The following is a 13730-nucleotide window of genomic DNA, read 5'->3' as shown; positions in this document are numbered from 1 at the left end:
AAGGGATGGAAGCTGCTAGGGACGTCCAGCTGCCCCACTTATGGTTCCCAGTCCCTTTCCCCGCATGTTTTGCAGACACACGCGCTGAGGATGCATCCCCAACCAGCAACACCGGGCTCTGCGCGCCCACAGCCACGCTGCTGCAAAGCCTTCCGTCTTTGCGTCCCTCTGCTCCCAGCTGTCACTCCGGGGCGCTGCGTGCCTCCGACACCGCAGCACGAGGGTGCGGATGAATGCAAAACGGACACCTGTGCAAAGCCCCGCTGGCTGCTGCGCTGCTCCCCGCTCCTCAGCTGTCCCAACCTGGGCTGGGGGGCTCGGTTTGGCACCGGGAGCGCAGTTTTGCACCGCAGCGGCCGCGCTCGGTTGCTCGTAGGGTGAGACGCCGCCGTGCCGGCACCCGGGGCCGCAGTGACCGTCCGTCCCCAGACGGGACACGGGGTGGGCGCTGCGTGTCCCCGGGACGCCCCGCGTGGGGAAGGGGACGCGCTCGGCCGCGCAACCCCCGCAGCCGACGGCTGAATTTCCCTGCGCGTTCCCCGATGCCGTCCTGCCTCCGGACACCCCACGCCTGCCACCTAACGGCCACGCGGGGCTCGGCGGGTGGCGATGGTGGTGACAGCGCGGGGTGGCTCGGCCCGGGCCCCGAGTCCCACCCAGCGGATTACCCATCTCCCCGTTCCCCCCGCACCCCTTCGAACCGCGCTGTGCCGGGACCCCTCGAGGAAGCTGTCCCCGTCTCTGTCCCCAGCCCAGGCACAGCACAACGGCAGCGGGCAGGTATTGGGCTCGGGAGACGAAAAACACAAGGAGAGAGCTGAGAGAATCCCAGCTCCCCACTGCGGGGTTTGCAGCCAGACCCCCCCGATGCACCCCAATCCCCCACGTCTGCCCTCCCTCGCTTGACACCCAAGCTGCTCCTCCAGCCCCTCCTTTTGCCTGGCAGCCCCCACGGCGCTGGCCTGCTGCCCCCGAGGTGTGACACCCCCCGCTGCCACCCCCTCTTTTTGGGCTCTGTGCTCCCCCCTCCGCCCGCTCCCCTCGCCCCCCGCCCGCCGCAGGCCGCCTTCTTTGGCAGCTCCCCCCGCACTTTTGGCAGCGCCGCGCCAGAATTGGAGAGAGAGCGGTGAGGGAGAGAAATTACACACACACACACACACACAAAAAAAAAAAAAGGAAGAAAAAAGAGAAAAAACAACGCAGCCCAATAGCCTGGAGAGGGCTGAGTGTTTGCCCTTTCGTCATGACGTAGTGTCCTGTGCCTTTCTCCCCCCTTCTCTCACTCCTTTTCCCCTCCCTCCTTCCAACCCCCACACCCCCCCTTCCCCTCACATCCTTGGAAGCAACAATTAAGCAGCTCTGGGATAAAACACACTGACTGCGAGAGCACGGGGGCATTGCTTCAAGAGATGGCAAGGCAGGCAGCTGCACCCCTCCTCCCCGGAGTCCTCCTCCTCTTCTCCATCCTCCCGGCTTCTCAGCAAGGAGGTAAGGAACGAAAAGGCTCCATCCCCTGCGCCTGAAGGGGCTCTGCCGGGACCCCGCGTCCTGCCCCGGCCGAGGGCTGCGTGTCCCCGGGGAGGGCAGCCCCTGCCCTGCTCTGGACGCCCGGGGTAGCAGGCAGAGATCAGCCGGGTTCCTCCTCCCCGTCTGCGGGGTGCGATGGTGGCACACAGCGCCTGGGAGCGGCACCGCGGAGCGCTTTTTGGGGGTGGCTCCGAGGTGCCACATCGTGCCCAGGTGCTGGGGACATGCATGTGGGGTGGCTGCAAGTGCCGAGGGCAGGGGGCTGGCATCCATGGCCCCCCGGTGTGATCTCGGTGTGAGCTGGGAGCTGCCTGAGGGCTGCGTGTGTGCACAGCGTGTGGCCATGACAAAGCCTTTCGCTGGTGTCGTGGTCGCTGCGTGTCCCCCCCTGGTGTCATCCACCCCCCGGCTCAGCAGCGTCGGCCTCTGGGGCTGTGTGACACCCCGTAGTGCATGCACATGTGCACATGGGCAGGGGACAAAAGGCACTGGGTACCTGGGCAGAGCATCCCGCTGTGGGTGGGACAGGGCCAAGCAGCACAGCAGGTGTGTGACCAGGGTACGGGGCCACTGAGTGCGGATTTAAGGCTGCTCACAACGGGAAAAGTGGGTGAAAGCGGGGACTGTGTGGTGCAGTGGGACAGCTGCCTCCATAGGGCCTGGGGTGAGGGGGAACGGCACCCGTCTGGCTGCATGGGGCACCAGCAGTGGTGGTGATGGGGACAGTGCTGCAGCCATCACACGCTGCCAGCTGCTCAGGGCAGGGCAGGACCCCACGGGCAGTGCCACCCCTGCCCAGTGCAAAACCCTCAGGAAAGCTCTCTGCAGCCAGCAGCTCCTTGCACAGATGCCCTGCAGCTCTCTGCTCTGTCCCAGGCTGCTTGTCCCCAGCCATGCACGTAATGTCACTCCTGTGACAGGCACCTGCACAGCTGCTGCTCTGCCTGATCCTGGAGAGCTGCAGCCCGGGGCCAAGCAGCCGTCCCAGCCGGGTTGCAGCTCAGTGCTGGCCACTCCCTGTGCCTGGCAGGGATGCTCTGTGCTGGCTCCCTTCACCCTGGTTGCTTTGCTTGCCAGCTCCCATGCAGTTGGCAGCTGGGGCAGTCTCAGGATGGCTTTGGCCCCAGAGTAATATCCCACAGTGGTGTGTGAGCAGTTGGATTTGCTGGCCGTGCTCCAGCCTCTGGCATGCTGTCCTGGGGTGTTGGCTGGTCTGGGAGCAGCTCTCTGAGGAGTCCCTGTGCTGATGGGGACACTGGGGAACATTTCCCTATAGAGAAATGACCGTTGTTCCTGCAGCCTAGTGTGCTGCTTGGCACCGTGCTCTGCGAGCCCCTGGGGATCAAGCTGGGATAAGGGCACAGCCAAAGGCACCAGTGGGTGCTCAGGATGCACCCACCTGGAAGGGTTACAGGGCTGCCTCCCATGGCACACACTGCAGCTTCAGTTTGGACAGGGAAGGGGCATTTGAGATATGCCAGGGCTGGGGGGCATGGAGATGGAGGCAGCCCTGTGCACTCAGACTGTTCCAGCGCCCTGGGGAAGCCCTTTAGAGTGCTGACCCAGCGAGGGGCTGAGCTGGTGGCATCTGGGATCCTCCAGTGGTAGCTCAGCATCGCTTCCAGGGAGCTGGTTTGTTCTGGGCACCGTGGGGGCATGCAGTGTCCCATGGATGAATCTGGGCTACTGTACAGGGAAGCTGCTGTAAAAGGTGCCAAGGGAAGCGTATGGAGGGGGGCACCCATCCTCCAGTGCTTCCCCACAAATGATGCCTTAAAGAGGACAGAAGGACACGAGCATCCCAATCCTGCGGGCTCAGGGTTCAGAGGTTGGCCCAGAGATGCAGGTAATAGATGTGCTGGCATCCTGCCCCCCCCCAGCACCCTGACCCCATGGAGACCCTCTGAGGGTGCACAGTTCACTCCAGAACACCTTTGCAGCCTGTCTGCAGATACTTCAGAGCTGAAAGCTGGGGCTCTGGGGTCCGGATGGGAGCCTGACTGTGGTGACAGCCTCCCTCTCCTCTCATCCTCCTGAGCTGCTACCAGTGGGCTCGGGATGTGGGCACGGCTTCAAAGTTGCCTGGAAACCGCATGTTTCCAAAACCCATTCTTCCAAAAAAGCAAACAACGAGAGGGAAATGTCTGCAGCGGTCGGGCGCTGAGCCGGCTGTGGGAAGGGGCCAGGGAGGCTGCTGGGGAGCGGGGTTGGCTGCCCTGACATGGGGTGGGGGGCTGAGCAGGGCTGTGTGCTCCTGTCCTGTTGTGGTCCTCAAGAGGCTCTTGGATGTGAGGAGGAATGAGCTGCTGAATATAGAAAATATCTGCGTTTCTTGCTTGGAAAGGGATCTGCCAGTAAGTGCGCGGGTAGTGGAAAGTGTGTGGCTAACAGGAATTGCTGTCAAACATAAACGGTGCGGGTAACAGAAAGAGGGGTCAAAAGAAAACAGATAATGGGACAGTGCAGCTATTGCAGCGACCAGATGGCGCAGAGCTGTGGAAGAGAAGTCCAGCTCCTATAAACAAGGTTCCACACTGGATCCTGAAGCACCCCCGTGAGCAAACCCCTGCAGCCAGGGCTGTGCATTTAAGTGCCTGCTCTCCCGTCTCAGGGTTGGAAACACAACCCAGTTCCGGGGGAAAAAGGGACCTGTGAGCAATTCTCCCTCTGCCCCCAGCAGGCTCTGAGCAGGACAGGCAGCGCAGGGACCCACCAGTCCCAGTGGGGCTGTAAGTCAGTTTCTCCATCACCAATGTGCTGAGGGATGGAGGGGGCAAAGGAGGGTCCCCTGTGCTAAGATCAGAATACAGGCAGTGCCTGCTTCCCTGCCGCGAGGCTGGGGACAGGGCTGCAGGTGTGTGACAAGCATGGAGACACAGCCCCAGAGAGCCACTGCTGCTGCTGCAGTGTGGCACGGCTGTGGTGCAGCAGTGCAGCTGTGCAGGAGCGCAGGGCTGGTTGGTGTCACAGCTGGTCCTGCTCAGCAGCACATGAGAAGCAGGCTTCTGTGATGCTCTGGGCAAAATCTGTGCAGCCAGGTTGGCTGGTGCCAAGGCAGGAGGTCCACATCCACCTTCTGACCCCCGCACGGACACCAGCACCTCTCCTTTAATCCTCCAAAACACTGGGATTGCATGGAGCTGGAACAGGCACCAAAGAGCACGGCCTCTGCACAGCATCCCCCAGACCTTTATGGGACTCAAAGGGCACTGAGCTGCCTCCCCTCACCTTCTCCATGAGGCTGTGCCAGGCAGCGGTGGTGCAGAGGATCTGGATGTCCCCACAGTGCACAGCATTCCCCCAGCAAAAGATGCCACCCTGCCCACGGAGGGCTGAGTCCTGGGGACACCAAAGGAGTATCCCACACAGCTGCACAGCAGGTCGGGTGGGGAGGATGAGAGTTGTGTGTATGTTTGGAAACAGGCAAGGAGCTGGGATTTGTTTTTCCAAGCTGGTGGGGGGGGGGGGGGGGGGGAGGGGTGAGGGGGGGATGAGGGAGGGCAGGCAGGAGAATGTGCCAGGAAAAGGAGCCGCTCCGTAAGTGCTGGCTGGCTGCCGCCCTGCTGAGCTGGGCTGGTGGTCAGCGGGGACAGAGACAGCTCTGCTCCCTGGGACATCAGCTGCACCACAGCTGGATTTGTGCCCCAGGCCGGTTTGGGGATGCATGGTGCCAAATCTGCTGTTGGGCATTGCTGGAACACATCAGCTGGAGGACGCTGCTGGGCCCGTGTCCCCCAGTGTGCGTGCGCACAGGGTGTGCATCCTCCTTGTGCAGACACATGTGTCCTTCACATGTGTGTGCACCCTGTGTGCCACCTGACATACGTGCACATCCCAGCATGGCAAGGTTGGCACTCCAACCCTGGAGCCTCACAGGGTGGCAGGGTGCAAGGAACACCCTTGATTCAGAGGTTCCACATGCCATGTGCCCCAGGGCTGTGCCACCGCATGCACCAATCTCCTGGGGGTGCAGGGTCCCCCCTGGCCATCAAAGGTCCAGAAGCCCCGAATCCTCCCTGCACAGCCCACTGTGAGCTCCTCAACCCTGCCCACCACACCGCAAATCCCTTTTCAAGCCATTCATGATCAGAAAGCCCATCCAGGAGCAGAGCATCCCCTGCACCACGTTCCTGCACCCCAGCCATCCCTGCTGAGTGAGACCCCTGCCATCCTGCACCCTGCACATGTACCCCATGCAGCAGGGAGCATCCATCTGCTGAACGTGCCTCGGCAGGGAGAAGTTCACCCACCCCAAAGGCTCTCAAACACCACCAGGGAACCCCACTCCAGCCACCTTTGAGAGCAGAGGGGCTGAGGAGCTTCTCCACTTTGCAGGGATGGACAAAGAGATTGGGTGGGATTGGGTTTTGGAGTTGGCATGGTTTGGGGAGGCAGAGCTGGATCTCAGCCTGCTTGTTATCCTGCTGACACCCACAGCAGGTCCTGGGGCAGCTGCAGACCCCATCACCACTGCAGCACTGGAAGCAGGGAAATGTGCAAGGACAGGCAGGGAGCTTACTCTGCTCTAGGGAGTGTCCTCATTGCAGTCCTGCACAGATCCCTGTGGGGGTTTTAACGGAGTCTCTCCTCTTGCAGGGGTCCCTGGTGCTATCCCGGGAGGGGGAGTCCCAGGAGGAGGCTTTTTCCCAGGTAAGGAGAGCTGGGCAGTTGGGGGTACCGTGGGGATGGGGCAGGCCCTTGAGGAGGCACCCAGGACACCTGTGAGACCAGCAAGGCAGGAGCATGGGACATGGGGACACTCAGCCTTGGGTGGCTGCAGCCCTCTTGGTGTGGGCAAGGGGCTGTGCCAAGCTTATGCTGGGGCCTCCTGCCCATAGCTGGCACCTCCACAGCCCCCACTGTGGGAAGGTCCTGGGTGACAGCCTGTCCTTAGTGCTACATGCAGCCTTGGGGCTCTGATCTGACTGTCACCCCAGGACCCACAGCATGAGTGGGACCTGGGTGGAAGCTTGCAGAGGTGGGTGCTGAGACTGTGCTGTTGCTCACAGGTGCTGGAGTTGGAGGTTTGGGAGCAGGTTTGGGAGCAGGTTTGGGAGCAGGTGAGTGCTGGGGACCCTTGCCTGGGACAGGGAGGAGGTGGCATGGCAGCACCCTGCGGCGTCCCCAAATGCACTGCAGGGGATGCTGTGCCTGACTGCTCTCCCTCATCTCCCCCAGGGCTCGGGGCTGGAGGAAAACCTCTCAAACCAGGTATGAACCTTCCCTTTATCTCTCACTGATTGCACCAGCAGCCAGGATGCAGGAGGAGGCCGTGGGCATGGGATGCTCCCTGTCACCAGCCAGCGCTTTCCGCTCACCAAGCTCTCAATAACCACAATGTCTCTGCGTGCCTTCGCCCTTGTCCCTGGCTTCAGCACTGCCACTTTCTCTCCAATTGTTCCCATATCCCAGATGTCCTTAACAGTCCCCTAGTCGAGCAGCTTCGGCTGGGGCTCGTCTGCCCAAAAAGGAGGGGATGAGCTGTGGCAGGGCGCTGATGGAGAAGTCCACTGTCTGTACGCAGGGGATGCTCCACGGGATGGGGAGCGCAGTGCCTGGGGCGGGATGCGCTGCCTGCCCCGTCCCCTCTCCACGCCGCGGGAGCGCCAGCCCCAGGCGGGGGCCTGCAACCTCCGTTTACTCAGATTTCAGCTTGTGGAAAGAAAAACAAGGCCCTTTATTTCGGCGTAATTAAAACCAAACGCGGCGCAGCCGCGAAGCCCCAGCCGGAGCGGTGTCCGCGCCGTGAGCCAAAGGCAGTGGAATTTGCGCCTGGAGGGAGCGAGCGCTGATTAGCCCCAGATGTTGGAAGGCAGCGCTGGCCGGAGCCGGAGGGACTCATTCCTCAGCCATAAACATTTAGGCTCCGTCCCCTCGTGGCCCGGCGGGTGGGGCGGGAAGGGACGGCGGTGGCCATTGGATGGGGACACACGTCCCGTGCCACGGTCTGAGTCCTGTCCCCACCCCCATGCGCCCATCCCTGGGGCCTTGGTGGGCTGGGACCTCCGGACCAATGCATCCCGCTGGGATGGTGCAAATATGGTCGCCTCATCACGACCCTGGTTCCTGGGGGGAAAAAAACCCATCCCACGAACCCCGATTTGTCGTGACAGCCACATCCCTGCTCTGCGCAGGGAACAAGTGCCGGGGTGATGGCAGGGAACCCCACGGACTGGCCCAGGTGCCAGAGCAGCACGGGATAGGGATGGGAAAGCACGGCTGCAGCTCCGCCCCTTCCCTGTCCCCTCGCAGCGCCCCTGCAGCCACGCCGTCCTCCTCAGCCCAATTCTCTTTCCAGGGGTCGGTGGCCTCGGGGGACTCGGCCCTCTTGGCCTGCAGCCAGGTGAGCGCGAACCAGGATTATGCCCTACACAGACAGCCTCCCCAGGGACGGGGGGTGGCCTTTCCCCACGGCCGTAGGGTTTGTCCACCGTGAACAGGCAGCGGGGCCACCCCCATGGCCGTGTCCTCCCGTGGGGTTAAGCTGGGCAGCCCCGGGCAGTGACAGGAGCAGATGTCCTGGGGGATGTGGGGTGACAGAGCACAGGACACGATCCAGGCTGGCACCGCAGAGCTGTCCCCGTGCAGATGTCACCTAACGCTGCCTCGCTGTGCCTAATGCCAGCTCGCTGCCCCTCGCCTCTGCTGCAGCCCTGGGTTACAGACAACTTGCTGCTCCTGGGCTCACCCCACTCCTCCTGCTGCATGTAGGTGCTGCAGGGCAGGGTGAGTGCTTGTGGAGGTGGGCGCTAAGATTATGCTATTGCTCGCAGGTGCTGGGGTCGGAGGTTTGGGAGCAGGTTTGGGAGCCTTCCCCGGGGCAGCCTTCCCAGGTGCTGCATCTGCGGCCGCTCTTAAGGCTGCAGCAAAAGCTGGTGAGTACTGGGGGTGTTTGTGGGGGGGGACCTCTGGGCTTGGGCATCCTTAGGGCTCTGGAGTTTGCCTGCTCAGCCTGGAGTATCCATACCCTGTGCTGCTTTGGGATGTCCCTGCTGCCATCCCTTTCTTTGGCCCAAAGGTGACATCTCACCCTGTGCCCTCGTTTTCCCTGCATCCCCAGGTGCTGGCCTTGGTGGTGTGGGTGGAATTGGTGGCCTTGGTGGCGTGGGTGGAGTTGGAGTTCCAGGAGGCCTTGGTGTCCCAGGTAGGAAATGCCCCATTGCCACACTCTGAGCCCGTGGGAGCACTGCATGGGTGCTCAGGGCTCTCTGCTCCTACAGGTGCAGTGCAGCCCGGGGTTGGTGCGGCGGGGAAGCCCCCCAAAGTGCCAGGTAGGTGCATGGCCCAGATGGGGCTGGGGGCAGCGGGCAGTGCCTCTGGGCAGGTGCTCACTGCTGCCTTCCTCCTGTCCCACAGGTGCTGGCATCCCCGGAGCTTTCCCAGGTGGAGGTGTGCTTCCTGGAGCAGGTGAGCTGGGTCCCATCTGTGATCACTGAGCGGGTCCCCATTCCATGGGAACTCTTTTTCATTTGAGGGGGTTCTCATCCAGTGGCACTAACTCTGCCTGGAAAGATATCCCCATCTCACAGCAGCAGCCCAGACTTCAAGAGGACCCAACCAAGAGCAGCACCCTCACCTTCAAGAAAGTCCCCATCCCACAGCATCCTCTAAAGGGATCTTCATCCCACTGCAACACCCTAACCATTGAGCAACTCCCTGATCCAATTGCAGCACCTCTATGTCCAAGGTCTTCATCCCACAGCTGAACTCCCTTCTTTAAGGGGTTCCTTGTCTCACAGCAGCACCCCAACCTCTGAGTGGGTTCCCATGCATGGGAGTACCCCAACCAGCAAGGCGAAATCATCAAACAGCAGCCCCACAACCTCTGAGGGCATCCCTGTCCCACAGCAGCACCGCAACCTCTGGGGGGATCCCCACCTCATGGCAATACCCAATGCAATGGGAACCTCATCCCACAGCAGCACCTTAGTCTCCAAGGGGGTCCCAATGCCCAGGCAGCACCTTGGTGACCCACTGGTGGCCTCGTAGCTGGCTGTGTCCTGACCTTTCATCCCCATCCCAGTGTGCCCAACCCCACTGGGACACTGCTGCCACCTGCCCAGCTCCCTGCCCACCTTTCCTTGCCCTCCCCATCGTTTCCAGCTCCATTTGCTAAAGCAACATTTCCATGGTGCCAAAGGTGGGGACTTGATGCCTCTGGGGATGTGGTGTGGGCACAAGTGGCATCAGTGCTAGACACTGAATGGAGCTTAGTCCGGGGGCAGGAGAGGTGGAGGGGGACAGGAATCCCTCACCACAAAGCAATCAGTGGAGGAAAACTTGTGAAAACAAGATGTTTCAACACTCTCAGAATGGGAAGTGTGTCGCTGGTCAGGAATGTCTTTCCATGTCTGAAAATGGCACGAGTTATAATGAAAGACAGTTGTAAAAGGGAAAAAAACCAACAAAAAACCTGAAATAAAATTGGATCCCAACTGCTGATGGGCAGAAATGGAACCTTCTGCCTGGATTCCTGCGCAGGGTGGCAGCTGAAGGGGCTGGAGCCACCTCCACCCTGTTGCCGTGGGGCTGGAGCAGGGATGTGCCATGGTTGGAGTTTGTGTCCCCTCCCACCACACCGGTGCTGGGCTCAGGGGGGGCTCAGTGCAGCCCGGGGTGCTGAGCCAGGGAAGGGGGACGTGATTTCAAGAGAAGTGTAGATGTCACACGGAATGATGATGTTTAGTGGCATCGTGGTGATGTTTGCACTGCGTGATCCAACACAGCGGTTTTTCCAACCTGAATGATTCCATGATTCTGAGGTGCTGATTGCAGGTGCCTCAGGGCAAATCCAGGTTTTTTTTTCTCTCATCTCTGGGCATTAGCAGGCAGGAGGGGGCACGGCTCTGGGTCCCACATTCCCCCAGGGTGCTCACTGTTCCCTCTGCTCCACCCCAGGTATCCGCTTCCCCGGCGTAGGCGTGCTGCCCGGCGTTCCCACCGGCACCGGGGTCAAGGCAAAAGGTCCAGGTACGTCCCTGCTCCCACATCAGGTCCAGGGCTCACCTCCACCCTACTGAAGCTGTTCCCGTGCCAGCCCTTCCACAGCTGAGCCCAAGGTGGGACCCTGTGGCTTGCCGGGAGCCCCACAACTCAAGGCTGTGTGTTTGTTTCTCCCCAGGAGCAGGAGCCTTCGCAGGAATCCCCGGTGAGTGCCCCCTCTCTTTCCCCAGTTCTTCTCTTCCTTCTTAAGTTTCTCCATCACCACAGCAGCCTCCCCACACCAGAAGGTGCCTCAGAGGCTTCCCAAGCCGTGGCCGGGGACCCAGGGTGCCGCGGGCACCCCGCTCTGCAAGGTCTGGTGGCAACCTGGGCGCAGGCTCCAGGTGAGCGTCTGCTGTTGGCTTTGCAGGACTGGGAGGCTTTGGAGGCCAGCAGCCCGGTGTCCCTCTGGGGTATCCCATCAAAGCTCCCAAGCTCCCAGGTAAGCGGCCACAGCCAGCAGGGATGCGGGTGGGGGCCAGGGGGACGAGCCGCCGTCCCCGCTGCCCCGGGCTGAGCCGCGGTGGCCCTGGGTGGCCCTGGGACATATGCTGGGCTGGGACACCCCACGCTGGTCCGCAGCTCCCTCCCAGCACCGGGCACATCCTTTCAGGGACCCTCTGCTTTCTGTGGCTCCTGGGGGCCGAGGGTTGCTCACCAGACGCTCACCCAGGCTGCGTGTCCCCCATTGGGGACCCCTCGCCAAGGCCACCACCAGCAGGATGGCAGTGGGGACAGAGGCAGGGCTCCCTCCTCACTGCCCGCAGAGATGATGTTCAGTCCCAGCCCAGGGGTGCTCAGCACCCCTCTCCCGACCTGCGCCGCTCCCGTGTCATCTGTCACCCATCCCTGCGCCAGGTACCAGACCCATGCCACGCAGGGACAGCAGCGGGGTGGCAGCGGTGGGGACAGGAGGGCACTTCCTTGTCTGAGGGTGCCAGCAGCACCCCAGTGACACCCAGGCCATGGATGGGAGCCAGAGCCCAGCGGGGCCCATCATCCCGGGGATGCGGGATCAAATGTGTCCCTGTTTGTTATTCTGGGGTGCAGCCCACCCTGGGGCGCATCCCTCCCCGCAACGGCCGCCAGTCCCGGCAGCTTCCCCCGGCGGGGCCCACGGCAGAAATACTTGGCCAGCGCCCGCTTCCTCCCGCAGAGCCTCGTTCCGCTCGTTAGGGCGACCCGGCCCTGCGCAGATCGGATGCCGTCTGGCCGCCCGGCCCCAGACGGCCTTTCATGGGGTGCCTGCTGCAGGCACCTGGCCACGTCCCGGCGGCCCCGCCAGTGGCCTGAAGCCCAGACGGGGCTGACCCACTTTCTGGGGAGCTGCTGTGCCTGGCTCCGAGCAGTGAGCCCCACAGCAGAGAGTGGGGCTGCCGTATCCCCATCCCTCTCTTGCGGACCCCATCCTCATGGCTGCTGTGCGGTGCCACCTCTTGCAGGGTGTGTGGTAGGATGGTGTTTCTGTCCCCCCGTGTGTTTTCGGGTGTTGGGTGCGTCCCAGCTTGTCGCTCTGCAGTGGTGTGGGGCTCTTGGTTGAAGCAGATCAGTTCATCAGGGGCTGCTGAGATGTGTGATTTGCCTTTACGTCCCTTCTGCTGTGTGCAGGGCAAGAGGGGCAAGGAGTCATGAAAACAGCATTTTCAGAGGAATGTTTCCTTTTAGGGTGCTTTGCTCCAGATGCCCCAGCCAGATCCTGGGCTGTCCTGGAGCAGGAGGGGCCCCAAGGGTCCCTGGTTTGCTGGGGGTGCAGGCTGATCTGTGGCTGAAATCAGGATCCCCATTGATGTCACAGGGATGGGGACTGCGTCGAGCTGGCGTGAGGTCAGAGAGGATGGCTTTCCATGCCAGAAGCACTGCTCTGTTAGCACTGATGACACTGGTGGCCGTCCTTGTGCCACCACAGGATGGGTGCTGGGGCACTGAGGACCCAGAGAAATGCCCAGAATCCCAAAGGTTTGGGCCCTTGGTGCCACCTTCATGTGTCACCTGGCATCAGGCAGCTGTGGGGTGAGCGGGGTGCTGCTGCTGCTGGGTGCCTGCAGGGACCCTGCTCACAGCCACCGTCTGCAGAGCGCTCCCAGCATCGCGTGGCAGCTGGTGGAAACAGCTAACGGGGGGGGGAGTCTGGAGCACACATGTTGGCTGTGGGAGGGGATGCTGTCCCATCCTGTCTGTGGGTGATGGTACCAGCAGGGGACCAGGCCACCGTGGTGTGCAGCCCCTGCTGCCACTTTGTCACCGTTCCTTCAACTGTGGTCACCGCCACGTTGTGCACCAGGTGTCCCCATGCTGGCACATGCAATGGGACTCCGCTCTTTCTCAAGGAGCCGTCTCCCCGGCTGCGATGTTCCTTCTCGTAATCCCCCCGTTCCTTCTTGCCGACCTCCCAGTGAGGTCACGTTTCAGTTCCCAAGCCCTGATTCCAATTAAAGCCTCACATGAGAGCCTGGCGCAGCTGGTCGGGTACGGCTCTCGCCGTGGGGCTCTTGGTGGATCACTGTCGATGTGGGGTCAAGGGAGGCTCCAGCAAAGACACACTCGTGTCAGAAACCAGCTCCACGCACCACAGCCCTCAGCGTGGGGTTCGCTTTTGGTGAGGGGGACCTCTGGGAGCCCCATCACGATGTGGGGTTGCACCCCAAAAAGGATTTGGCTGGGAAGGAGCCCCAGTGCCGAGGGCTCGCTGGCTTGATGGCAAAGAGGGGCTACACCGCGAGGCAGAGCGGGCACGGCCACCGGCAGCCAGGTGCTAACCAGCGCCTTCTCTCCTCTCCAGGTGGCTATAGATTGCCCTTCGTCAATGGTAAGCTGCCCTGTGATGAGCGCTCGTAGCTTCACGGTCGTAGCTCCTCGCGGACCCTGTGTCCCCAGCGTGTCCTCAGCTATGGGGCTGGAGCTGTTTGTCTGCCTCATCCTTGCCCTGGCACCCAGCTCCTGACCTTGTTGCGCTTTCTCTTTGTGCTTGCAGGCCTTGGACCAGGTGGGATAGGAGCAGGGGTTCTTGCTGGGAAGGCTGGGTACCCCACTGGGACAGGTATGGCTCCCACCTTGGCTGCTCTGGGGGGTGCAGGGATTGGGACCCATAGACTGTGGCATGGGGAGCTGGCGTATCTTTGGAAGTCATTGGTGTTTGGACAGGATTCTTGGCACTGTCTGACGGCCCCACAGTGGCCAGAGAGGGGACAGAGCTGTGTCACCTCCCCAGGGAAAAGGGAGGG

At 62.0% G+C, this 13730-nt stretch overlaps 1 protein-coding gene across 6 annotated transcripts; it reads left to right on the top strand.

Annotated features, from left to right (window-relative positions):
* Positions 1-1283: 1283 nt before the first annotated feature.
* On the top strand, positions 1284-10885 carry ELN (elastin). 6 transcript variants are annotated; one of them, XM_048967106.1, is made up of 11 exons: positions 1284-1488; positions 6124-6177; positions 6537-6575; positions 6706-6738; positions 7826-7870; positions 8301-8402; positions 8588-8671; positions 8748-8798; positions 8884-8934; positions 10426-10497; positions 10649-10885. In XM_048967106.1, exons 1-11 carry the CDS (start codon positions 1410-1412, stop codon positions 10717-10719), a joined length of 681 nt encoding a protein of 226 aa, XP_048823063.1. In that variant the 5' UTR covers positions 1284-1409; the 3' UTR covers positions 10720-10885. The 6 variants fall into 6 exon arrangements, with proteins under 6 accessions (XP_048823063.1, XP_048823062.1, XP_048823065.1 ...); XM_048967105.1 differs by having other exon boundaries at positions 6537-6587; XM_048967108.1 differs by lacking the exon at positions 6537-6575.
* Positions 10886-13730: the final 2845 nt, after the last annotated feature.

The sequence above is a fragment of the Lagopus muta genome, chromosome 20 (assembly GCF_023343835.1).
Source record: "Lagopus muta isolate bLagMut1 chromosome 20, bLagMut1 primary, whole genome shotgun sequence".
Taxonomy (NCBI): Eukaryota; Metazoa; Chordata; class Aves; order Galliformes; family Phasianidae; genus Lagopus; species Lagopus muta.
This window is presented reverse-complemented; position numbering and strand designations above follow the sequence as displayed.